This window comes from Panthera leo, chromosome E3 (genome assembly GCF_018350215.1).
Source record: "Panthera leo isolate Ple1 chromosome E3, P.leo_Ple1_pat1.1, whole genome shotgun sequence".
NCBI lineage: Eukaryota > Metazoa > Chordata > Mammalia > Carnivora > Felidae > Panthera > Panthera leo.
In genome coordinates this window covers 32,268,305-32,293,877 of record NC_056694.1, presented here as the reverse complement: position 1 = coordinate 32,293,877, position 25,573 = coordinate 32,268,305, and the positions used below count along the sequence as shown (strand labels likewise).

At 54.0% G+C, this 25,573-nt stretch overlaps 1 protein-coding gene across 7 annotated transcripts in view; it reads left to right on the top strand.

The window, feature by feature from the left end:
* The window catches only part of CIITA (class II major histocompatibility complex transactivator), a 45,763-nt gene that overhangs the window by 14,042 nt on the left and 6,148 nt on the right, over nt 1-25,573 (top strand). For 4 of the 7 annotated variants that reach the window (XM_042921430.1, XM_042921429.1, XM_042921432.1 and 1 more), the window contains exons 2-15: nt 8,645-8,788; nt 9,027-9,122; nt 11,332-11,394; nt 11,576-11,650; nt 13,982-14,026; nt 14,596-14,748; nt 15,179-15,313; nt 16,615-16,779; nt 17,289-17,357; nt 18,107-19,757; nt 20,578-20,736; nt 21,621-21,692; nt 24,200-24,280; nt 24,851-24,943. In XM_042921430.1, coding sequence (XP_042777364.1) covers nt 8,645-8,788; nt 9,027-9,122; nt 11,332-11,394; nt 11,576-11,650; nt 13,982-14,026; nt 14,596-14,748; nt 15,179-15,313; nt 16,615-16,779; nt 17,289-17,357; nt 18,107-19,757; nt 20,578-20,736; nt 21,621-21,692; nt 24,200-24,280; nt 24,851-24,943 — 3,001 coding nt within the window. Of the gene's footprint in view, nt 1-8,644; nt 8,789-9,026; nt 9,123-11,331; nt 11,395-11,575; nt 11,651-13,981; nt 14,027-14,595; nt 14,749-15,178; nt 15,314-16,614; nt 16,780-17,288; nt 17,358-18,106; nt 19,758-20,537; nt 20,737-21,620; nt 21,693-24,199; nt 24,281-24,850; nt 24,944-25,573 lie in introns of those variants that run through there. The other 3 variants (XM_042921431.1, XM_042921434.1, XM_042921435.1) reach the window with 3 other exon arrangements.

Sequence of the window (25,573 nt, the reverse complement as noted above, 5' to 3'; positions counted from 1 at the left end):
TCTTAATTCCTGCACGGCAAGTGTGTGCGTCAGAGGGCCGGAGCGGGTGCTCGTTGAAAAACACAGAACCCCTGGGAAAAAAAAACCAAAACAAACAACAGAGCCTCTGGGAGTCAGGCCCGGGGTTGCTGTGCATTCAGCGTCCTTTCCAGGCAGTTTTGGTTCGCAGCCAGGCCTGCCAATCGCATATCTCGGGGGCCAGAGCCTGGCAGGCAGGGCTGGCCTGTGATTCATCTCAGTCTGGCACTGGCTTAGGTGCTGTGTTAGGTCAAGCTGAGGGTCAGGCCTGGAGCTGAGGGCTTGGCTTTGCTGATTCTTGCCCCCTCCTCTTCCCAGGACCTGGCTCGGGTTGTCTTCCTTGGAAAAACCTGTCGGACTCCTTTCTGGGTCATTAACGGCAGCAGCTAGGAATGTTGGGGTGTACGGAGGGAAGGCCACCTGGAGGCAAGAGAGGCCGGCCAAGCCGGAAGGGGACTTGAGCTCTGGACAAGCACTGATCACCCCTTGTCCCCCAGCTGCAGCCGGGTCTCCTGCCTTCTCCTCCCGGGTCCCCTGGGCCCTTCGCCCCCAGTAACCGTGCCATTTACAGGCACGTGCACCAGCCGAGGTATCACTTGAATCCCCAAAATTTTCCAAGTCACGATGAGGTGAATGCCCTTGGGGAGAGAGGCAGAGAAGATACGTGCCTTTTACCCGAGCTCTCAGAGGCAGTCTCTGGGGGGTCCTTTGTGGGGTTCCGTGTGATTTCCAGCCCCCACTTGCCGAAGAACAGAACGAGCTGGGTTCAGGTGAGGTTCCTAAGGAAGCGGACTCCAAAATGGAGATTTGCACATGTGGGGGTTTACTGCGGACAAGTGAGGTGTGGGCACCGAAGGGAGGGGGCAGAGGCAGGATGGGGCAGAGGGAGGTCGGGGCTGCTGTAAATCTCGACAGAAGGTCCAGCACGCTGAAGCCGGGATAGCCTTTGGCGTTCCTGCAGACTGAGGCACGGACCAGACCTTTGCACCCCGATGGGACCGGTCATTGGATGTGGGCTCTGCTTGGAAAGCGGATGTGACTTTGAGCTATTCCCAGAGCTGTGAGCCCCTTGCCCTCCGGCAGCTGGTAGGTGGGCACCTCGACCTCAAGAGGCTGATCTGAGCAGCTCGCCATAGTATCTGCCCTCCCGGTTGAAATGGTCAAGTCTGACTCTCCAGAGGCCAAGGTCTAAACTTCCATCCGGAGTCGCTTTGAACTGTACTCTTTGTGGCGCCCCCCTTGGGGAGGGAAGGTTGTGGGCCTTCCGTCCCCTTTAAGCACCTCCCCTGTTCTGAGATTTGCATTCAAAGGCATTCGAGGAGTGTCCTTGTGCTTGTAGGGGTCGGCTAGGCTGCTTTTTCTCCCGGGCGTTACTCTGCACTTCTGGATTTGGGCTCTCAGAGCTCATTCTCTTTCTGACTGTTTTGCTCTCTACTACGTTATTAAGTTCCACCTGCATTGCTCTGTGTGCATGCGGCCTGTTGCTTCTTTATTTTTAAATTTAAAAAAATGTCTATTTATTTTTGAGAGAGAGAGAGAGAGAGAGAGAGACAGAGCGCGGGCAGGGGAGGGGCAGAGAGAGAGGGAGACACAGAATCCGAAGCAGGCTCCGGGCTCCGAGCCGTCAGCACAGAGCCCGACGCGGGGCTCGAACTCACGGACCTCGAGATCATGACCCGAGCCGCAGTCGGTTGCTCACCGGACTGAACCACCCCGGTGCCCCGTGGTCTGTTGCTTCTAATCAGGGCATCACCCTCCAGGGAGTGCCGTGGCTACCTTTTACTGTCCCTCCCTCAGCAGCGGACACCCCGATGGCCTCCACACTCTGTCACCACAAACAGTACAGTGCGTCGTCCGGTGGGTGTCTTCGTGGGGCCACGGGAGCATTTCCTTGGGACGTCTGTGCCCAACCTTGAAGTGGAAGGTTGTAGGATCACCACATCTTTAGGTCTTCTAAGTGGTGCCGGGTTGTTCACCAGGGTGGCCGCCCCAGCCCGCTCCTACCCGCAGCCTTTGGCGTTTCCTGGCTTTCTAATTTTGGCCAGTCGCACACTGTCAAGTGATGCCTTGCTGTTTCTATTTTGGAGCACTTTCTGGATAGGTCACTTGAGACAAGACACAGCAGCCTAGTGACATAGACGCCGTGCCAACCAAGGGCAGTAGATTTCGCAACCAGGAGAGGCTCAGTGACTTACTTACGTGAGGTCACGCAGTTAGTGGGGGGACTGCGATTTGAACCCAGAGCATGCGCTCTTAACCACCGTATTATCATTATCATGTTTTCTCTCCCTCTTAAGATAGAATCGGAGTCTCTATTGCAAGCTTCTTGGCAAGGACTGTGTTTTAAACCTGTTTAGGGGGGGCTCCTGGGTGGCTCAGTCGGTTGAGCGTCTGACTTTGGCTCAGGGCATGATCTCGCGGTCCGTGGGTTCGAGCCCCGCATCGGACTCTGGGCTGACAGCTCAGAGCCTGGAGCCTGTTTCAGATTCTGTGTCTCCCTCTCTCTCTGCCCGTCCCTTGCTCGCGCTCTGTCTCTGTCTCAAAAATAAATAAACATTTAAAAATTTTTTTAAAAAACCCCTATTTAGAGCCCCAGATTTTTTTTTTTTTTTTGGTAGGAGATACTTAGTAAATCAATGTTTTACAGATTTGGAGGGGGGAAAAAGTGCAGCCTGTCTTTTAGAGTTTCTCTGGAGGTCTGCAAGGTGCAAGAGAAGAGGAACTTGTTTGATCTGTTAGCCCCACAGAGATACAGACTAGGGGCTGGTTGTGGCAGATAAGTGACCCCAGGCTCCTGGCTTCTTGCCACCCTCTGACCTCCGGAAGCAGTTTGTCCTGAAGGCGGGCAGCAAGGTGGTCGGGGGCAGGGGGGCCTTGGGGGGGAATGCAGAGGGGAAAGGCTGACAAGCCATGAGCAGTCTAGAATCCCCAAATGCCTCGGCTGAGTGGTGTCCACACCCACTAGGGCTCAGAGGGGGCTGGAGGTCAAAGGCAAAGCCAGAATGGAAGGTCACATCGTTAGACACAGTTAGAAGATTTTCCATTCCTTCCTCTGGAGGAGAAGTACAGTCAACGTACAGGGACGTATTTTTTCTTATGCTCTTTTATCGCAGGGCAGAGCAGCGCTGAAGAGTTTGGGGTTAGCAGAGGTGCCCCTTTCTCCCTCTCGATGCCACCTTAGACCCCCAAGGACACACCCCCCCCCTTTTCTGCGAAGAAAGCATCTGATAAACTGAGTCTAGCCTCATTGTCATTGCCTGTCAAATGACTATAATAATACCGCTTTCCCAGACAATTAAAACAGGATAATACACAGAGAGTATCCAGCACAGCCCCAAACACAAAACAGTCTCCCAGCAGCTGAGGACCGTGACGCTGGCAGATGGGAGAGCCGTATACAGTGCATGTGAAGTTACTTAAGTAGGAGTTAGAACAGTTTGGCAATACTTGATTTCCCTCGGCCGGGGGAGAGAGAAATGCATTTATGTTAGATACCATTTTGGGGCGTGCGTCTTTCAAAACCTGTGGTGTTGTACAAAGTGGGGACAGAAGTGAGCCCCCAAAGGGGCTTTTGGTGGCAAAAAGGTTAGGAACTTTTTCTCAGGTTGGATGTGGAAGGTGGTGGCCCGGGTCAGGGGGGGTGGGTGGGGGGAGGGCGAGCTCAAAGAGGACCTTCTAAAAATACTGCTCGTTTACCAAAAAGACACAGACCACTTCTCCGCTGTGCCCCAGACAGCTCCTCAAAAGGAGAAACCATCACGCCACCCACGCCTTCTCTCACCAGGCGAGGGCACCTCCCCGGGGCAGCTGGGGACCAAGAGTGACTCGAAGGGGCTGTGACTTGGGAGCCAAGCAGTTGGTTCAGATCCCAGATCACTAGCCTGTTTCTTTACCCGAGAAACGGGAATACGGATCGCAAACGTGTGTGCTAGACTGAATGGGATGAGGTCTGCACATCACGGCATTTGCTGCCTGGCATTCAGCAGGCACCTGTGAATTCTAGTGACGCAGCACTTTTATGGAGGGAGAGAGCCCGCTGCGTGCAGGAACGTGCTGGAGCCTGGGGATCGGTGAGCTAGACAGGGCTAGGGCCTGTAGACAGGGCTCCTGCCCTCGCAGAACTCCTGGCCTGTACGATCTGCCCTGGGGACTCTCAGGGACTGAAGGGGACTCTCTCCTCTGCAGTGGGGTGATTTGAGCCATCTCTGTCCCCAGTCCCCTCTAGAGTGGCACTTTGGGGGAAAGAGTCCAATCAGGGGCCTCTGAAGCACTTCCTAAACATCTAGAGGCATAGGGAACATAGTTGTGGGAATAGTGGGAGGTCCCAAGTCAAGATGTACGTAGATCTTGGTGTGAACGGGAGGCTCTATGGATTTGGGCGACTAGACTCTTGGGACTGAGTCCCAGCTCTGCAGTGTCCCAACACGATGGGATTCCTTTGCCCGTGGGCCTCCTGTAGGCCTCCGAGACCCCTCTTGGCCTTTCACTGGTCCCACAAGGGAAGTGTCATTATCCCAATCAAGTAGTGGGAAAATTGATACTCAGGGAGGTCAAGTCACCCACTTAATGCCTCCCAGCCTTGATTCAAACTCAAACCCTCCACCCAGGTGACCAAGGACAAGCCATTTCACCGAAGTTTTGAGTATCCTCCTCTATCAAATGGGCATTAATACTCCATCCCGCCTTCTCCCTAGAGCTCTTTGGAGCTCAGATGTAGGGGTAGGGGTAGGGGTGGAGGCAGAAGCCCACTGTGAACTGCAAACTCCTGTCTACTCAAGAGAAAGTGCATCCGGTGCAGGGTTCATGCTGGGGTAGCAGGAAGGGAGGTGCTAAGGCGTGTGTCGAGAGTGTCTAAGAATAGATGTCTTCCTGTCTGGGCTTAGCCAATGACGCAGAGTTTGGATGACTTTTCTCCCAGGCACCTTCTCAGAGGTAGTGATGGGGGACATGAGCAGACCTCCCAGGTCCCACTGCTGGCCGTGGGGCTTTCTAGTTCCTGTGGGGTCCGTGGGGTCTCCTTGAGTCAAAGGACAGAAAGCTTGGCTTCACCATGTGGTGACTTAGGCGGGAATGAAAGAGAAAGAGTCCCTTTGTCAACCTCACAGAGGTTAGAAGCAAATTGATAATAATAAGGACGACGATAACGATGGCGATCACCCACGTTGTGCGCACCACGCATGCGCCAATACCCTTCTAAGCCGCAATTCACTAAGGGCCTACTAAGGGCCAGTCATCTTTCTGAGGGCTTTACGAGAATTAACTCACCTGATCCTCATGGGTGACCAATTATTGTTCCCATTTTACAGATGAGGAAACTGAGGCTCCGGGAGGTTTATACAATGAACTTGCCCAGGTTGTGGCGAGTTGGTAGGTAGGAGTGGTTTCAGACGCAGGCCGTTTGACTCCAGAGCTCACACAAGTTGGCTTTTTATCTCTTCCGTCAGGTGTATTTCTCTGGTGTTTGAAGGCATTTGGTGTCGCTGTCCAAAGTTTGGTGCTGAGTCCCTCAATAAGCGAGGCTGGGTTAAACTTCTCCCGGCTCCTCCCTTCTGCACTCCCTGCCATCACCCATCTGTGATAGGACCTGGTCCCTATTCCTAGGCCTAGATATGATCAGGGCTGTGCATTGAATGGGAACGTTTCAATTGGCAGGAAAGAGCACTGGACTGAGAGTCTTGTTCTGGGGAGGGACAGGTGCAGGCTCGGCCGGAGACAGGCTGTACGACCTTGTATGAGTTATGTGCCTTCTCAGGGTCTCATTTCCTCTGCAGAGTGAAGGAGGTTGAACTTGAAGGACCCTGGCAGACCTGTTTGTTACCCTGTGAAAAAACAGTTTTGGTAACTTGACCAAAGTCACCCAACTCAGTCGTGAAATTACTGGGCTCAGTCCAGAGCTGTTGTCACCAGGTGACCCCACTGCCTGGAAAAAGAGGCGGATTGCTACGATATAAACTATCGATAAGTAGCCCGGATTGAAAAGGGGAAGAAGGCCGCAGGCAAGATTTAAGGAAGGGAGTTCTTTTCTTACCTCCCCAGAGAGAACAGTAGATTTTTCTGTGTGGTTCTCAGGCCAATGTGCTGGGAGTGGTGGAATTCTTCTCCCCCAACCCCCAGGCTTCGTCTCACGACAAGAAATGGGAGGTGGCCCCATCTTTCAGTTCTGCTTCCTCCAGTCAAGGCTGGCTGGGCCTTTGAGGCAAGTCTGTTATGTTTGGGTTCCTGTTGGGTTATGATTAGACTCCCACCCAACCCGTTATCAACAGGCAGCCCCAGCCAGGGCCACATGTTGGACTGGGAAGTTCATTCTCTGTAATATCTGTGGTCTATATGGAGACCCTCCATAAGTGGTGAACGTTGTTAATGAGTCAAATGAAAAGAAGCAGCTGGAAGGTGTTGTGTTGGTGAGGTGTGTGTGTGTGTGTGTTTTCTCATGGTCCTACCCTCTGCTGTCCTTCCCACTTCAACCCCACTTTCTTGTGACCCAGGCAGGGGCACTCAGAAGGCTCTGTCAGGTCCTTTGGCCTTCAAGGCCATCTCTCCTGCCACCTCTTCCAAGAAACTGTGTCTGATTCTTTCAAGCAAGCATCTGCTTTTCATGGATAGGAGGTTGAATGGTGGCCCCCAAAATATATATAGAACTAGCGAATGTGACCTTATTTGGCAAAAGAGTCTTTGCTGGTAGAATTCAGTTAAGGCTCTGGAAATAAGATCATCCTGGATTATGGTGGATTTAGCTGGGCCCTAAATCCAATGACAGGTATCCTTTTAAGAGTTAGGCAGAAGATTTGAGACACGAAGAGAAGACGATGGGACCATTGAGGCAGAGATTTTAGTGATTCGGCCACAAGGTCACAAGTAAAGGAATGCTAACAGTTTCCAGAAACTTCAAGAGGCAAGGAGTGACTCTCCCCTAGAGCCTCTGGAGGGACCACGACTCAGCCAACACCTTGATTTTGGACTTCCGGCCCCTAGAACTGTGAGAGACTAAGGCTCTGTTGTTTTAAGCTCCTCAGTTTCATGGTACCACTTACGCAGCTCTAGGAAATGAACCCTACATGGACTCATAGACCACTAGGAATGGGGCAGAAACCTGGAGCCACACAGACAAGGCTTCAGAGTGATGCTAGCCAGCAAGAACTGCGCATATCTGGGAGGCTACTTGGTGTCATCTGAACAATGGAGATAATAATGCTTATTTTCCAGGGTCAGTGTTTCGTTTGTTTTTATGGCTTTATTGGGAGGTAATTCACATACCGGACAATTAGCCCATATAAAATGCACAATTCGTGGGCGCCTGGGTGGCTCAGTGAGTTAAGCGTCAAACTGTTGATTTTGGCACAGGTTTCAGGGTCGTGAGATCGAGCCCTGCATCGGGCTCTGTGCTGGAAGTGGAGCCTGCTTGGGATTCTCTCTCTCTCCCTCTCCCTCTGCCCCTCCCACACTCACAGGTGCTTTCTCTCTCAAAAAAAATCTAAAAAAATAAGATGCACAATTCGGTGATCTTTTTAGTATATTCACATAGTTGTGCAACCATCCCCACAGTCAGCTAAAGAACATTTTTGGCATCCCCCCGAAAGAAACCCCACTCTCATGGTCAGTTGCTCCCCAATTTTCTCCACAACTCTCTCCTAACCCTAGCCAACCACTAATCTACTTATCTGTAAATATTTGGCTATTTCAGATAAATGGGAGTATACAATATATGGCTCTTTGTGTCTGACTTCTTTCACTTAGTATAATGTTTTCAAGTTCATTCATGTTGCAGCATGTATCAGTATTTTATTCTTTTTTTATGGCTGAATGGTATTCCATTGTATGGATTTATCACATTTTTTAATTCATTCATTGGTAGATATTTGAATTGTTTCCATATTTTGGCTATTATGAGTTATGCATTTACGAACTTTCATATACAAGTTTTTATGTGGACATGTCCAGGGTATTTGGGTATCTTCACCAAACGAAGATTCTTAGAATCTGCCTCAACAGATTAGGAATTTTCAATTTACATATTAGGAAACTGAGGCACAGAAAGGAGCAGAGACTTGCTCAAGGTCACCCAGGGCAGTAGAGCATAACACTTAATTGCATATCCTTGCATCAGACTGTCCAGAACAAAATTCCAGCGCCCCTTGGGCTTGGGTCATCTTATGTAAGTCACTTCACCTCTCCGAGCCTGTTTATTCATCTGGAAAATGAGGATAGTAATAGCGTCTACCTCATATGGTTGTTGATGTGAGAATTCAATGTGCTAGCCCATGTGTCTGGCATATGGTAGGCGGTCTACAAATCTCAACTGTTGTCACTCATGGTAGCGCCATCTGTGGAACCCAAGACTCCTGGCTCCCAGGTGTAAGATGCCTTGAATCTAAATTTCCCCAGGCACATTTCCTGCATCATGGGCATCTTCCCAGAGTGACCATAAGTTCCTCAGAGGAAGGAAATATTGCTTCCTCTTTCCACTGCCCTGAGCACGTAAGAGGTGACAAATGAGCACCTTTGCTCACTTTCGTTGGCTCTCCCAAGCCCTGGCCCTCACCGAGTGACCCAGCTAGGAACTGTGGTAGGTTAACTGTCTACACCTTTCCAACACTCCGTGCGATGACTGAACGTGTCTTCCTTTCAGGCAGTGGGCAGTGTGCCACCATGGAGTTGGGGCCTCTAGAAGGCGGCTACCTGGAGCTTCTCAACAGCAGTGCTGACCCCCTGCAGCTCTACCACCTCTATGACCAGATGGACCCGGCTAGAGAAGAGATGGAGCTCTGCTCAGGTGGGCTTTCCTCCCTTTGGCCCCTCCCAAGTCCTTCCTCACCCCCTCAGCCTGCCATGGACACAGTTAGCCGGCAGGGGACGTTCTGGCTGCTGAGCTCTGGTCAGCACCACGGACAGCTCCAAACCCCTGGGCTCGCTCCCGGCCCCTCCCCGCCTCTCCTTCCATCCCCACCAGCCCTCTCTCCTGCTTCATCCAAGGGACTTTCCTGCTTCATCCAAGGGACTTTTCCCTCCAGAACCCGACATGGACACCATCAACTGCGAGCAGTTCAGCAGACTGTTGTGTGACATGGAAGGTGATGAAGAGACCAGGGAGGCTTATGCCAATATCGGTGAGGAAGCGTTCTGAACCCAGAAAAAGGCCAGTCGAGGGGAAGAGTTCCTTTTTCTCTTTTGTTAACCTCATCCATTCACCAAGAGCCGCAACAGGCCCCTCCCTCATAAATCAGGACCAGGAGGATGCAGGCCAAGGGCTAGAAAACAGAGACTCCAGGGAAGAAGGGAGATGGAGAACAGTAAGGGAAATCGACCCCTTCGCTAGTAACTATCAGGCAAACCGGATCTCACCTTTACATCCTCTGCCTCCGTATCTATACATTTTTTTAATGTTTATTTATTTTGAGAGAGAGAGGGAGGGAGCAGAGAAAGGGCAGAGGGAGAGAGAGAGAATCCCAAGCAGGCTCTGTACTGCCAGCGCAGAGCCCAGTGCGGGGCTCGAACCCACGAACTGTGAGATCATGACCTGAGCCGAAACCAAGAGTCAGGCGCTTAACCGACTGAGCCACCCAGGCGCCCCTCTATACCTTTTTATATTTCTTACCCTTCTTTCCTTCCTTCTACACAGTCCTTACCATGCACCGCCCCCTTTCTCCCCAGCTCCTAAGCCAAACTACTCTAGTATTTGTCATATCTACCACCTGGGGGTTCTTGTTACGTGCTGACACTGTGTGTGTGTTACTGCATTGAATCCTTACAGCAAAGGAAGTAGACAGCATTAGTATCTCCACCTTACAAATGAGGAAACTGAAATTTAAAGAGGCGAAGCCGTGTACCCAAGGCTGCAGTAGAGATAGTGATGGGCAGATGTGAGATTTGAACCTAGGTCTTTCTCATTTCAAAGTCTTTATTTTTAGCCACAAAAAGGAAAGTGTCTAGGGTGGGGAGGTTCTCTAAGGCTTAAGCTGAGAGGCTGATTTGCAGCTTTAAAAAGAGCTCTGCTTTCCAATAAGGGCAGAACTCTTTGGAGAGAGGTGTTGCCGTTGTTTTTGTTTTTTGTTTTTTGTTTTTTGTTTTGTGTGTGTGTGTGTGTGTGTGTGTGTGTGTGTGTGTGTGTTTTGGAGGGGAGTAGGGTAAATCTCCCTCATCAGCAAGATCACCACTATCTCATACAGAGGCTTTGTTGAATTAGAAAAAGGTGTCCCTTCTTCGGAGGATGCGGCCTCCATTTGTCCTCTTGCTGGGCACCCGGGTACAGTGAACAATCTGCACAACTGTTCTTAGCGGCCCTTTTCCTGGCAACCCAAGAACCACAACGCTGAGCAGGTCTGTGCTCAGCATGAATGTGGCCAGTCTTCCCAGTGCACAGTTAATCCAGTAGCACACAAAGCAGAAAATGGAGAGGAGTGGTAAGTGTGTGTCTCAAAAATTACAGAACTGAGAAGCCTGCCCGCTTCCTTTCCGTCCTGGGAACTTATTTGAGGAAGCAGAAGTGTTTGGTGCTGAGGGCATTCATATTTCTTCACAACTGGAGGCACTGATGAAGGATCTGAGCATTCCTTAGGATTTAGGGGCTTTTCTGCTCGAGAGCATCTTCCCAGGAAGTTGAAGCGGCCAAAGCCAGGGAAGCAGAAGCTTCATCCAAGTCCGTTCCTCGAGTCTGTGGGCTTTCTCTGTGCTTCTAGAAGGCCATGCCCTGGCCTGAGCATGCAGTCATCTAAGCATCTTGGCATAGGTCTAGAAGAAGGCTTCCCTAGGTGCATAATGGGTATACTAATCACCTAATCACACCTGCCTCGTGGGATGTCTGAGGATTGGATGAGCTGCTTGGTCTAAAGTGTTTAGAAAAGGATTTTGCAAAGAGCACCTACGGTATGCTGGCTTCCTGCGCTTGATGCCTTAACTCGGAGGTAGAGCCTCTAATCCAGACCACCCATCCCTGGATTGTAGGCATCAGGCGTTCTCATCACGCAGATGAGGAAATGGAGTCCCCGAGAGGTTAAGTGATTGGCCCAAGTTTGCACAGCTAACGGGGCCAATGGGGGTGGAGCTGAATTTAAACTCAAAACCCTGTGACAACCGTACTATACTGCACTGTACTACTTTATGGCAATAGGTGACTTTTCACGGGTGTGTATCATCCCTTAAGTGGGATTCAGAGCCCATGAAGGTTCCGTGTCCCTTCGTTCGTGTGATCGTTCATTCTGCAAACACTGTGTGTGCCAAGCCCGGAGGGCCACCGTTCCTTGGTGCCTGCTCCAAGGTCTGGCACACAAGGCATTCAGAGAACTCATTGACCGACTGCCCTTTTCCCGATCTTGGCAGCGGAACTGGACCAGTACGTGTTCCAGGACTCACAACTGGAGGGTCTGAGCAAAGGCTTTTTCAGTAAGTTGGGGGATTCTTGGTTCAGCCTGCGTCTCCTTCCTCCTTGTTCCTTGGGGAGCGTCGTAACACCTGACGGTCACCCTCTGAAGGGTGGTCAGATCCCGCCCCGATATAGGGACAGTGAAGGCTCACCTTGGATGCCCACTGACCGTATGTTGGTGTCTTGGGTTTTTCCCCAAAGTCGAGCATATAGGATTGGAAGAAATGATCGGCGAGAGTGTGGAGACGCTGGAGGAAAAGAAAAGTCAGAAAAGATGTAAGTAGGCCCCTCGCTGATCTGCCCTCAGCCTTCCTGACTCCTGGCCGTGCCTTGGCTCCAGAGCCTGCTGTGGCTCCCGGCTGCTTCCCGTGTTAAGTCCTGTCTGCTCTGCTGGCTTTGGATGTTCCACCCACCGCTCCCCTCATGCTCCTCCCTGGTGACCCTGTGGTTGAGGGAGGTGTCTTCAAACACAGGTTCTGGAGTCAGCAAGAACTGGGATTGAATCCTTCGTCTGCTGTTTATGGTCTGTGTGGCCTTCAGCAAAGTGCCTGCACCTCTCTGAGCCTCCTGCTCAGTCTCCAGGCCTCCTTAACGTGCCCTCACCTGGCAGTCAACACGGGCTTTTCCATGCAAACCAGATCATTTTGCTGTCCTGCTAACCCTCCAATGGCCACAAAATACATACACGAGGCCTATACAGTCTGGCCCTTCCCACCTCTCGAAACTTCCCACGAGCTAGTACATCCAGCCACACTGGCTTCCTTCCGTTCCTGTAACCCACATACGCTTCCCAGCCTCAGGGCCCCCCGAATTTGCTGTTCAGCCTGGAATGCCCTTTCCCCAGGTCTTCCCAAGCGGGCTCCTTTGCATTCTTTAGGTCTTGGCTAACCGGTCACCTCCTCCTGGAGGCCTGCTTTGACTCCCCTTCCACAGAGATCGCCTCACTCATTTTTACTTTGTGTCCCTCCTCGCCCCTTAGCGCTTGCCACAATCTGGACTTATTGCATTTATTGCCTTTTAGACTGGTCCCCTGCTCTGAGGACAGGGGTCTTGTCTTCCTTACTCGTTACTGCATCCCAGGAATCTAACACAGTGCCTGCAGTAGCCCGTCAATAAATGTCCACTGACTGCAAATATCTGTAAAATGGGAGTAACAGTTGATTGAGTACTTCCAGTGCTCTGGACCTTCTGTCGGACTCATACCTATTTCTTCATTTTTGAACAGGTAGAGCAGGGGCAGGCTAGAAAAATGCTGTAGAAATTCAGAAGGTGCAAAGAATATTCAGTGAAAACCAATCTCCCTCCCACCCCTGTCCCCCAGCTCCTCAGTTTCCCTGCCTGAAAACAACCCATGTTCCCACTTTCCTTTTTACCCTGTTAGAAATATTCTGTTTGTCTTGGGGCACCTGGGAGGTTCGGTTGGTGGAGCACCCAGCTCTTGGTTTTGGCTCAGGTCATGATCTCGCGGTTCTTGGGTTTGAGCCCCGCGTTAGTCTCTGTGCTGGCCGTGCTTGGGACTCCCTCTCTCTCCCTCTCTCTCCCTCTCTCTCTGCCTCTCCGCCTGCTCACTCTCTCTGCGTCTCCCTCAAAATAAATAATAAACATAAAAGAAGGAAATACTCTATTTGTCTATCAGCCAACTCTTTAAAAAAATTTTTTTCCCGCACACATCATCACGGTTTTACTAAATGCCGTTCTGCACGTTCATTTAACGTGTCTGGGAGGTCAGTTCTGTATCCCTGATGGAGAACACATGGTTGTGCCTCTGGAAAGTTCCTCTCGCTTGCTGGCTTTTTTTTTTTTTTTTTTTTTGCTTTATTTGATAAATATTTTCCCCGGCATTATATCGTGATCTTTTTCAACATACAGTAAGGGTGAAAGAATCGTGTTGCCAACAACCACGTATGCACCACGAACATCCTACGGTTGATGTTTGGCTCTATTTGCCTTAACACATCTCTATCCATCTGTCCGTCTTTATCCACCCACTCATCCATTCATTTTATTCTGGGGACATTCTTCTCGTTCTTTTTTAGGGCTGTGTGGAATGTCCCTGGGTTGGTGAACAATGATTTGTTTCATCAGCCCCTTGCTGAGGGACACATAGGGTTTTCCTCCCTTGGTGTGCTGGGGCTGGATGTTTACCTTGTGGGTTCCCAGTGTGCTCCTGCAAGGTAGGGATCCCCGCCCCCGTTGCACAGATGAGCGATCAAAGGCTCACAGAGGCCACGTTGCAAAGACATAAAGCTAGGAAGGGACCCAAAGGGACATACAGCTAGGAAGGGACCCTGGCGTTCTGCCAGTGCCTCATTTCCCTGGGTGCCGCAAGCTGTGGTCTGGGCAGGGGCGCCTGAGTGGCTCAGTCGGCTCAACGTCTGACTCTTGATCTCGGCTCAGGTCATGATCCTAGGGTCATGGGATCGAGCCCCATGTTGGGCTCCGTGCTGAGTATGGAGCCTGCTTGAGATTCTCTCTCTCTCTCTTACTCTCTCTCTCAAAGAAAGGTGGGGTTTGGGCAAGGCTGTACGGGCTGCTGGGGTTCATGAGCCGCTCATGGCTTGGGCCACACCCTCCTTGGGGCAGTTAACCATGATGTTCTCTCTGCAGCCTTCCCAGAGGAGCTGCCCATGGACTCGAAGCACAGGAAGCTGGGTGAGCCGCGTGGGGGGTGCCCAGGGAGACTTTGAGGCAGGAAAGCCAGGGCCTCTTTAGGTGCATGTAGAAACTGGCAGTTGAAAGCCAAGGCTCAGAGAGGTGAAGTCACTTGTCCAAGATCACAAGGTAGTGAGAGGCGGGGTTGGGATTCAGACCAAGATCATGATTCCATAGCCGCTGCTCTGCAGTTTCAGGGCGGCTGGGAGATTCAGCTTCTCCTTCAAAGCCTCTCCCCCGACACCCCTTCTTCTTAATTCTGAGTCAGAGCTGAGACCCTGCCCCCTGCCTTGCTCCGCTGCCCCTTCAGGCCACACTGGTCCTTTTAGAGTACAGGGTCACCTAGAGTCAGCTGGTCACCCAGCACCCTCTGGCCTCCTGAGAGCCCCCGTGCCTCAGTGAGCCTCTCCCCCAGGCCCGCGCCTTCTCCCACCCAGTTGTTATTGCAAAGGTGGGGAGCCCAGCCCCTGAGCGGGGACGGAGTGAGGCAACAGCTGATAGTCGAATGGAGGAAGCCTAGTCCCGGCCCTCAGAAAGTTCTAATTCTGATAGGACTTCCTTCCTCACAGCTGAGCCCCTCGCTGTGCCCATGGTGACTGGCAGTTTCCTGGTGGGGTCCGTGAGTGACTCCTCAGCTCTGCCCTGCCTGTCACCCCCTGCTGTGTTCAACAAGGAGCCAGCATCCAGCCAGAGGTGGCTGAAGGAGACCATCCTGATGCCTGGTAGGTTAGGAACTTGGGGGGGGGGGTACGCTTCCCCCCACCCCTGGGGGTGTCTGAAGAGTGGTCAAGGCAGGGGCGGCCGGGGACAGGACCCCCACCCCATCCATGTCACCCGCTTCCATCCCAGCCAGTCCCATCCTCTGGGTCCCCATCAGCTCAGCCCGGGCCGGAGAATGTGCCTTGGGAGGAGACACATCCCTGGGAGACATAGCAGGGACTGGTCAGCTATGAACTAAGCACCTTCCCTGTGCCCGGCCACTCCGCTCGGTGTTGGGGACACCGCCATGGGCAAGACAGACACAGCTGCCGCTCTGGGGGACATCAGAGCCCTTTAGAAAGGGAGTCAGGTGGCAATCAAATAATCACAACAACAGGAAGACGGACACAGGTGCTCCAGAGGATCCCGCCTCACCGCCTTTGTCTCTCACAGTGCCCCCTTCAAGTTCCTTGCTGAGCTGCCTGAGCCTTTCTGCTGGACACATCCAGATCGTCCCCACTCTGCCCCAGGGGCTCTGGCAAATCTCAGGGGCTGGGACAGGGGTATCTGGTATGGTCATCTATCAAGGTGAGTGTTCGAGGCCTGGTCCCCCCACCCCTCTCCCTGCTACCTGACTACTCCCTGATCCCGTCCTCCCCAACCTCAGGCAGTAGGCAGCTGTAGCCTAGCACCTTCTCGTGAACCTCCCCAGAACGCCCTCCTCTGACCCCATTTCCCACAAATCAAAGGAGAAGAGCAGAGCTCCCCAAGGTGGTCTGGGTGAATGACCCGTCCAGTGCCTGTGGCCTTCCAAGTGTCATTTCCCCCCACTAAGTCTGGGTTTTGCTTTTCTTTCTTTCTTTTTCTTTCTTTCTTTCTTTCTTTCTTTCTTTCTTTCTTTCTTTCCTTCCTTTTCTTTCTTTCTTTCTTTCCTTTCTTTCATTTTTATTTTGAGAGAGAGAGAGCATGATCTTTTCTTTCATTAATGTTTAATTTTGAGAGAGAGAGAGCGTGAGCAGGGGAGGGGCAGAGAGAGAGAGAGAGAGAGAGAGAGAGAGAGAGAGAGAGAGAGAGAATCCCAAGCAGTCTCCACCCTGTCAGCGCAGAGCCCAATGTGGGTCTCGAACTCACGAAACCATGAGAATCGTGACCCGAGCCGAAACCAATAGTCGGATGCTTAACCAACCGAACCACCTGGGCACCCCTCTTTTTTTTTTCTTTTTATGAAACTTTATTACATTTTACGATCACAACCTCATTACGTGCTCGTTCACAAGCCAAACGATAAGAGATGCTTACAAGAGTTGCCGGGGCTGTCCCTCGCTGTCTTTTGCAGTGTGGTGAACAGCGGTGTGCATCCTTGCACAGCTTTGTCGGAATTGCCTCATTTCTGATTCGCAGGATGGTCCCTGCTGACCTACCGCGCTGAGTTGTCCTGGGGAAGGCTCGTGTGGGCTCTCGGGGACACGAGAGTGGGTGGAGCCGGAGGGGGGGTGGGGAACTTGCACCCAATTTAAGAGCATCCTTTAGAGGTTATATGCCAGTTGTTGTGTGATGTGCTGGGACCCCAGGAGGTAGGGAACATCCCTGACATCCAGGGACATGAGCCCTGACCACAGTGCAGGAAGAGTGTTAGAAGGACCCTTGCCCTAAGCTCCCTATGAGCTGACTGTGTCCCTTTCACAGATGGGGAAATCAAGTCTCGCTGAGCTAGATGTAACCCCGGAGGCCTTTTCTCAGTCCTGTCCTGAAATTGTCTTCTTTTGGAAGTTCCCCTGTCTCCTCCCCAGACTTCCCAAGCCACAGAGCCTGATGGGGATAGGGATGACCCGAGTGGGTTCCTGGGTGGATACCTGGCTCTTCTGACACTTCTCTTGGTCCCGATGTAGGTGAGGTGCCCCAGGCCGGCCAGGAGCTTCCTTCCAGCAGCCCCGCCATACACAGCCTCCCCAAATCCCCAGAACGGCCCGGCTCCACCAGCCCCTTTGCCCCGTCTGCGGCTGACCTTCCCGGAATGCCGGAACCAGCTCTGACCTCCCGTGCAGATGTGACAGGTAAGGACGCTTGGGGCCCGGGAGAGTCACAGGAAGCAGGACTGAGGCGCTGGGGGAAGGAATCGCCCCGGTCAGGTCCGTGAGCTGAGCTTACCCGCAGAGACAAGCAGGCTGCATTTATGGATAAAACGAGGCAGGGAGCATCTCCAGGGAATGGGGGGCATGGGAGGGTGTGCGAGGAGCGTCGCGGCCTTTAGCTAATTGCCCCCCGGCAGAAAAGCAGCCCCAGCGTGGCCAGATCTTCTGAATTGTCAGCAGAGTCTGCAAACCTCGATTTTTCCATAGCTATTGTGAGTTTTACAACTTTGGTAAAATTTTTAACAGTGCAGCTGGCCCAGAAAGGTGTCTTTGGGTAGGATACAACCTTAGGTCACCACCTTATGACCTTTGTGTGGGGGACACTCCTCCCCTGTCCGTTCTGCCTTTGGGACGCTCAGGGGACGGCATGCCCCCCTGGAAGATGGGGAAGTCCCAGGGCACGCCCCTTACCCTAACTTTCTCATCTTCAGAGGAGCAGATGTCCCCTACCCGATCCCCGGCAGCTCACGAGGTCTCCAGCCAGCTCCCGAAATGGCCTGGTGAGTGCTGTCTGACTCTCTGTGCCCCGGGGCGGGGGACCCCACTTCCCTCATTCACTCAGCCTGTCTTTGTTGGCTTGCTCATCTGATTCTGCCCCACCCCTCATTTTCCAGGCTGAGGGCATGAATGAGGGGAGAGTGGTAATTGGGTCAGTGGGCGAAGGAAGGAGCCGACACTGGGGAGGGGACTGATGGAAGGTGGGATGGGGGAATGGCCCAGTCCCTATGTCTTATGCCGTCCCGCATACCCTCCCAAGCACGGTAGACAGATCGAATCATGCACGCCGTGAACAACCCTATTGTTGTCCCCGCTTTGCACGTGAGGAGCGACCGGGGCCATCCCCTGAGACGTAGCGGGGTCCATAACAGGCTCAAGGTCGCGCGAATTAGCAGTAGAGCTGGGATTTGAACCAGATACGCGGATTCCACGGTCTTAACCCTTAACCCCGCCCCCCCCTGCCCTGTGGCCTTCCTGTCGCGAGCGAGCAAGAGCAGAAGGGGGTTAGTGAGCAACTGCACAGGTGGATGGATAAACGAGGGAGAAGACGAGCGAATGAATGATGGGTGCGGAAGTGAACGGACGAACGGACGGACAGATGTCTGGGTAACTGAATGAAGCAGCAACAAAGCAGGCAGTGGGTGAAGAAGCTGGTGACGGTCGGGCTGGCCCCTGGGCTGTCCTGGTGGTGGCCGCCCCTGCCACCGGCACCCTCCCCGCCCAACACACACGCACCCTTGGGTCTTCGCAGAGCGGGTGGAGAAGTTCTGCAGCGCCCTTCGGGACATGTACCAGGCTGAGCCCGCAGGCCCGGAAGGCATCCTGGTGGAGGTGGAACTGGTGAGGGCGCGGCTGGAAAGGAGCAGCAGCAAAAGCCAGGAGAGGGAGCTGGCCACCCTGGACTGGGCAGAGCGGCAGCCGGCCCGCGGGGGCCTGGCCGAGGTGCTGCTGGCGGGGGGTGACCGCCGGCGGCCGCGGGAGACGCAGGTGATCGCTGTGCTGGGTAAAGCGGGGCAGGGGAAGAGTCGCTGGGCCCGGGAAGCGAGCCGGGCCTGGGCCCGCGGCCAGCTGCCCCAGTACGACTTCGTCTTCTACCTCCCCTGCCACTGTTTGGACCGTGGGGGGGACACCTACCGCCTGCAGGATCTGCTGTTCTCCCTGGGCCCCCGGCCTCTGCCGGTGGACGATGAGGTCTTCAGCTACGTCTGGAGGAGGCCCGACCGGGTTCTGCTCATCCTGGATGCCTCCGAGGGCCTCGAAGGCCAAGACGGCCTCCTGCACAGCGCGTGTGGACCCGTGTGCACAGAGCCCCACTCCGTCCGGGGACTGCTGGCGGGCCTCTTCCAGCGTAAGCTGCTGCGGGGCTGCACCCTGCTGCTCACGGCCCGGCCCCGGGGCCGCCTGGCCCAGAGCCTGAGCAAGGCCGACGCTCTGTTCGAGGTGGCCGGCTTCTCAGCCGAGCAGGCCAAGACCTACCTGACGCGCTACTTGGAGCGCGCAGGGGCGACCGAGCGCCGAGAGAGAGCCCTGGAACTCGTCCAGGGTCAGCCTTTCCTCCTCAGCCACTGCCACAGCCCCACTTTGTGCCGGGCCGTGGGCCAGCTGTCCGAGGCCCTCCTGGAGCTGGGGGGTGAGACGGAGCTGCCCTCCACGCTCACGGGACTCTACGTGGGCCTGCTCGGCCCTGCCGCCCGCGACAGCCCCCCGGGGGCCCTGGCGGGACTGGCCAGGCTGGCCTGGGAGCTGGGCCGCAGACGCCAGGGCACCTTGCTGGAGAGCCAGTTCCCGTCGGCGGAGGCGAGGGCCTGGGCCGTGGCCAAGGGCTTGGTGCAGCCCGCCCCAGGGGCCGCGGCGGTGGGGCTGGCCTTCTCCAGCTTCCTTCTGCAGTGCTTCCTGGGGGCCGTGTGGCTGGCCCTGAGCAGCGACATCAAGGACAAGGAGCTGCCACAGTACTTGGCGTTGACCCCGAGGAAGAAGAGGCCCTACGACAACTGGCTGGAGGGCGTGCCGCGCTTCCTGGCGGGGCTGGTTTTCCAGCCGCAGGCCGACTGCCTCGGGGCCCTGGCGGGGCCTGCGGCGGCCACCCTGAAGGACAGGAAGCAGAAAGTGCTCACCAGGTACCTGAAGCGGCTGCAGCCGGGGACGCTGCGGGCCGGACAGCTGCTGGAGCTGCTGCACTGCACCCGTGAGACTTTGGACGCCGGGCTCTGGCAGCACGTGGTGCAGGGGCTCCCCGCCCGCCTCTCCTTCGTGGGCACCCGGCTCACGCCTCCCCACACCTATGTCCTGGGCAGCGCCTTGGAGGCGGCGGGCCGAGACTTCTCCCTGGACCTCTGCAGCACTGGCATTGACCCCCCTGGACTGGGGAGCCTCGTGGGACTCAGCTGCGTCACCCATTTCAGGTGGGGGCAGGGGCCGAGGGAGGGGGCCTCCGCTTACGGTCTTGGTGCTGTGCCCAGTGCTGGCTCTGCGGGGTGTCACTTCCTATGCACCGTAGCTGGGCAGGGGCAGGGGTGATTCCTTCCATTTTTTTAAGATGAGGAAGTCAAGGCTCAGAGAAGGATAGCAGCTCTCCCCAGGTCACACGGCGAGGGAAGAGCAGCCTCTTCCACCACTATTTGGAGGCCTGTCACGTGCCGGGCACGGGGCCACATTTAGAATCCAAGACTGATCTGGGCTCAAATTCATTTTCTTCTCGCTGTCCCCTAATCAAGCCACCATTTTGTCATGGGGAGATCGAGGCCACAGCCACCCCTTGGCCTCCCCCCACCTCCATTCTCTCCTTTTCCATTCTGCTTTCTATTCAAGAACTGACATCTGACCACACTCTATGTAGCCCTTTGATTCCTTAACTTGGCTCATTTAAATCCTTCAGGGATGTGTTTGATCACTTCAGCCTAATCTACAGAGAATCTCTCCCACCAGCTGCCTAAACATACATTACCCAAGCTGCAAGGTCCTAAACCACTGTAGTGGTTCCACCAAGATTTTAGCACGGGGCTTCCTGGTAGCCAAAGCAAAAAGGGAAACAAAACCACTGGGAGAGTTGAGAAAGGGGAGGAATCAATAAGAGCTGGGGTGGTCTTGGGGGGCTTCCTGAAGTAGGGATGCAATTGAGGAACAGAAAGCATCTGAATGGGTAGGAGGTCCCTTCATGGAGCTGCCCCTCCGTTATGGTCTAGCCCGGTCCTTGTGCCTGGGTCTGAGGCCTTTCCTCCACAGGGCTGCGCTGAGTGACATGGTGGGGCTGTGGGAGTCTCTACAGCAGCGTGGGGAGGCCAAGCTGCTCCGGGCGGTGGAGGAGAAGTTCACCATCGAGCCTTTCAAGGCCAAGTCCGTGAAGGATGTGGAAGATCTGGGCAACCTCGTGCAGATCCAGAGGTGAGGAGGAAGAGGCATGAGAGGCGGCTCAGAACATGCAGGTTGAGGACAGACAGGACCCAATATTAACTTGGCCGTTAGTGTTCCTCCTCTCCTTTGGGACATCCCGTGCCCTCCTCCAGGCAGCGGCCACCCCTCCCCCCCCGGGCGGAGCCTCCAGGACCGATCACGCTGTGTGCCATCCAAAACTTGCCACCACGAACCCTATTCGTTCTCAGCCAAAGCCAGCGAGAGATTCCCTGCTTAGAGTTAAGGAAATGCCTTCTCCTTCTGGTAGCAGAAGTGATATCGATGGCCACCTTTCAAGGCAGCCGGGGCCCAGATCCTTCCCATTTTACGGATGACAGAGCTCTAAGGTCCAGGGGGCAGAGGAAACTTGAGGACAGAACAACGTTTTCTCATTCTGTCCTCATCCATTGTTTGAGCACCTACTACGTGCTCTCTGGGCTGGGTATTGTTAAGTGCTTACCTGGAGGCTCTTTTCCATGAAGCCTGCAGTAATCCCTTCCTAATGTCCTGGCCTGAGGTTTTTTGGTTTTTTTTTTTTTTTTTAATGTTTATTTTTTTGAGAGAGAGAGAGAAAAAAGCAGAGAGAGAGGGAGACAGGATCTGAAGCAGGCTCTGTGCTGACAGCAGAGAGCCCGATGCAGGGCTGGAACTTATGAACCGTGAGGTCACGATCTGAGCAGAAGTCGGCCACTTAACCGCCTCAGCCACCCGGGCGTCCCCCCTGAGGTGTCTCTAACAGGACCACAACAGTCGCGAGGAAGGCAGACCTTCTGGGGAATCTGGGGACACGGGGGCAGGCATCTTGCAATACTTAGGGGCTCAGTGACAGGCGAGGAGCCTGCTGCCCGTTAACATTGCCCGCCCGTTCTCTCCAGGACAAGAAGTTCTTCAGAAGATACGGCTGGAGAACTCCCTGCGGTCCGGGATTTAAAGAAGCTGGAGTTCGCGTAAGCAAAGGAGTGAATCATCTCGGGTCCCCACGAGGCGTCTCATCTAGCATTAGCTGGGCCTGTGCCACCCGGATGGAGATGGGTCCCCCAGATCATTCTTAGCCTCTGGCCTCGCCCCTCTGGACACCAGCATCCAGCATCCGGGGCCTGGCCGGTCAAGGCTGGGGCTGCGGTTTCTCGGGTGTGAAGCTACATGGCCCGTTTACCGGTGAACGTCCTCCTTCCCGTTCATTCACTGGGCAGATATACTCAACTGACCCAGGCTACTGTCCTCGGTGAGGCTGCAGTCTAGTGTAAATAGACAATTATGACCTCCTGCGGTCAGTGGCAGTGACTCAGGGGCTGGGAGTACAGATTTGAGGGGAAGGTCAAAGGGGACTTTGCAGAGAAGGTGACTGAAGGGTTGAAGCTTGAGGACGGAGGAGGAATGAGCCAGGCGGGGAGGCCATGCAGAATGCAGGTATGGTTACTCTCTCCCCATTGTACAGATGAAGACACTGAGGCCTAGAGGGTGTCAACTCTCCGGAGTTACAGAAGTCAGGTCAGTCGGGCTCTTGCCCCAACAGAGGAAGAAGCTAAATTCGTGGGTGATCCTGGTTAGGGATCTAAAAGTCACCTCTAATGATTAGGAAGAAATCATTAAATGCCTACAGTGTCCTCAACGCATTTCGTAGGTGATCCGGGAGCTAGTCACTATCTTCCCCCATTTTACAGATGAGGAAACTGAGGCCTAGCGAGGTTAAGCGACTTGCCCAAGGCCCCCGGCTGGTCACCCGCAAGCAGCCCGCTCCTCGTGGTCTCTGCTCCCCCGCGCCCCAGAAAAAGCCAAGCATTTCTTGTTTTGAACAGAGACAAGGTGCCACGTTTGTGCAGACAGCAGTGTTGCTGAAAAGAGGAAATGTATGAAAACAATCACCAAGGGCCCCTTCTGGCTTTGAAGTATTTTCAGCATAAAAAGCCCCTAGTTTGAGGCCGAAACTGTGTTCTGGGGAACAAGAGTTGTGAAGTGGAACGGCCCAGAACCAGGAGACTAGCCACCTGGAGGCCAGAAGCCACGAGAAAGTTCTGAGGAAGGAAGGAAGGAAGGAAAGGCCTATTTCGGGTGTGTGACGGGCAGCCGCGGTGCCAGATAGTACGCAGGCCCCATAAGCCTGGAGATGAGGCCACGGGCTCTGCTGGGGGAGAGGGTTCTTCCCGGATTCGGCCCCCATCTGCTTCCCCACCCTTCAGTTTCCCGGGCCGCCTTCCCTGCTCACTCCACTCCAGCCCTATGAGTCTGCTGGTTGGCTTCCAACCTCACAAGGCACTAACCGGCCTCTGGGCCTTTGCACGGCCTGTGTCTTCTGCGCACAATGCTCTTCCCCAGGTATCTGCATGCCCCACGCCCAGACTTTCTCACTTCCTTCTGGTTTCCACTGAGTGAGGCCATTTCACTCCCATGTTTCAAAGTACGATTTCACCCCCCTCACTGCCATACTTTTGTCTGTATTACTTATTGTCTCCCGCACCAGACAATTTACCTATTTCTTTATCTGTCTTGCCCCCCGGACCCCGCCCCCAGACTGTCATCTCCATGAGGGCCAGGATTTCTGTCTGTTACATGTCTGTAGACATGTAATCGACATTCGATGCGTGAATTCCGTGATCCTTCCGACAAGCTCTTGAGATGGGGGCTGAATCTGAGGACACAGAGACGGAGGTGAAGGGAGTTGCCCACAAGGCCCCACGGGAGCCAAGTGTTATCGCCCGTAGTTCAAATCAGAATTTGGACTCCTCCCGCCTCGTGACCTTTTAGTGACGCTTGCGGTTCCCAGACTGAGATTTCAGTCACCATCTTTTCGTCTTTATCAAGGGCGTTCGTTCAAACAAGCAAAAATTTTTCTCTAGGAAGGGGCATTTTATGACATTTCAGAATCAAAGACCGGTCTTCACACTGGGGACACTTAACCTTGTATTTTAAGAGCAGAACAAAACAGCCCTCCGACGTCTTTATTTTTCTCATTCCCTGGAGGTCAGGCGTGGACGTTGATCCAGGCTGTGAGACCTTGTGTGGATTAGGTAACCTCTCTGTGCCTCAGTTTCCCCATCTGTAAAACGGGGTTAAGAAGCGCCCTCAGCTCAGAGTCCTTGTGCAGTTGAGATGAAATCTAATCTGAGTGAAGGATCCAGCATGTGCCCGGCACATAAACAGTTTTATTTGTTAGTAAAATGTAATGGCAAATAAGTAAGCCATGTTTTTTCAAGACTGGTGGGTTGTCAGGCCAGAATGTGGGAATCACGTCCGCAGGCCAGGAGCCCAGCTGGCCTCTTGGGGCCTGGGGGGCTTTGAAACAAAAGGGATTGGGTGGCATCTGGTGGGGGTCAGGGGAGGGAAGGCCCTAGGGAGGCAGGAAGGGGAAGAGACCTCAGGTGAGCCTGCCTTCTGTGCCGTTTCCAGCCGACCCTGGGGCCAAATGAAGAGCTATGGCTGTTCCAGGCTCTTACGTCTGCTCTTTGCCTCCTAGGCTGGGCCCCGTCTCAGGCCCCCAGGCTTTTCCCAAGCTGGTGAGGATCCTCGAGGCCTTTTCCTCCCTTCAGCATCTGGAGTGAGTATGGGCCCGGGTACCTTCCCTGCAACCTCTGGTTTCAATAACCCCAAACCGTGGCCCTGAGGAAGGTGTGCAAAGAAAGTCTTTCTGTATCTGGCCCTTCCTCCCTCTCTCCTGCTGCCTCCTCAGTATGGCTGGTGGGAATGGCCTGAGGCCCCCACGGAGGGAAGCTATGGATGAGAATCCCCATTAACAAAAAAGCGGAATCCTTTCGTGACCTTTGAGACTCTTCCGTCCCGGATCTCACGTGTGTTCCCACCTTCCCCGTGGGGAGGCGGGGTCGGGGACCATGATCCCCTTGCACGATGGTGATCCCAAGAGGTTAAGGCAGCTGTTAAAGCTCAGGAGGCCTCTGGGGGTGAAGGGGGAGAGGAATGATTCAGTTCCCTGGAGAGTCAGAACTTCATCCCCTTGTTGGCCAGCTGGCGCCCCTGGGGGATGAAGACCGGCTCTCAAAAGTTTGCCTGTGGCATGTCCAAGGTGGGGGGGTGGGCATGGGAGGGGGCTGCTGGTCAGCTGGCCTCCAGACTGCCGACTGACGGCCCCTCCCTCTGATGCCACCCGCAGCCTGGACTCGCTGAGCGAGAACAAGATTGGCGACGAGGGTGTCGAGCAGCTGTCGGCCACCTTCCCTCGGCTCAAGGCCCTGGAGACCCTCAAGTGAGTGCCGGGGCTGCCCCTCCTGTGGCATTTGGCTTTTGTTTTCTTTCGTGTCCACCCAGCCATGCAATCATTCACTTGCTTCCTGATGCAATCACGCGTGCGCTTGAGCATCGTGCTAATTAGCAAATGCACGGGGCGCCTGGGTGGCTCAGTTGGTTAAGCGTCTGACTTCAGCTCATGATCTTACAGTTCATGAGTTCGAGGCCCGCGTCAGGCTCTGTGCTGAGCCTGCTTCAGATTCTGTGTGTGTGTGTGTGTGTGTGTGTGTGTGTGTGTGTGTGTCTGGTCCTCCCCCACTCACACTCTCTCTCTCTCTCAAAAATAAATAAACATTAAAAAAAAAAAGATTTTAATCAGCAAATGCTGCAGGAGCGCCTACTCTGTGCCTGTGCGGGCACCACTGGAGGGCCTGGAGACCCAGCTTCCCAGCTTTAAACAAAACAATGCCCCTGACCTCAGGGATCTCCTAGTAAACAAGTGAGCAAACAAATAAATCTATAATTATGAAGTGCACAGTGATGAACATAATTAACACGTAGGGAGAGAAAATGACAGGGAGGAGGGGGCTGGTGAGGGAGGAAAAACGGACTAGGATTTGTCACCAAAACATTACCAAAATAGCAGTCC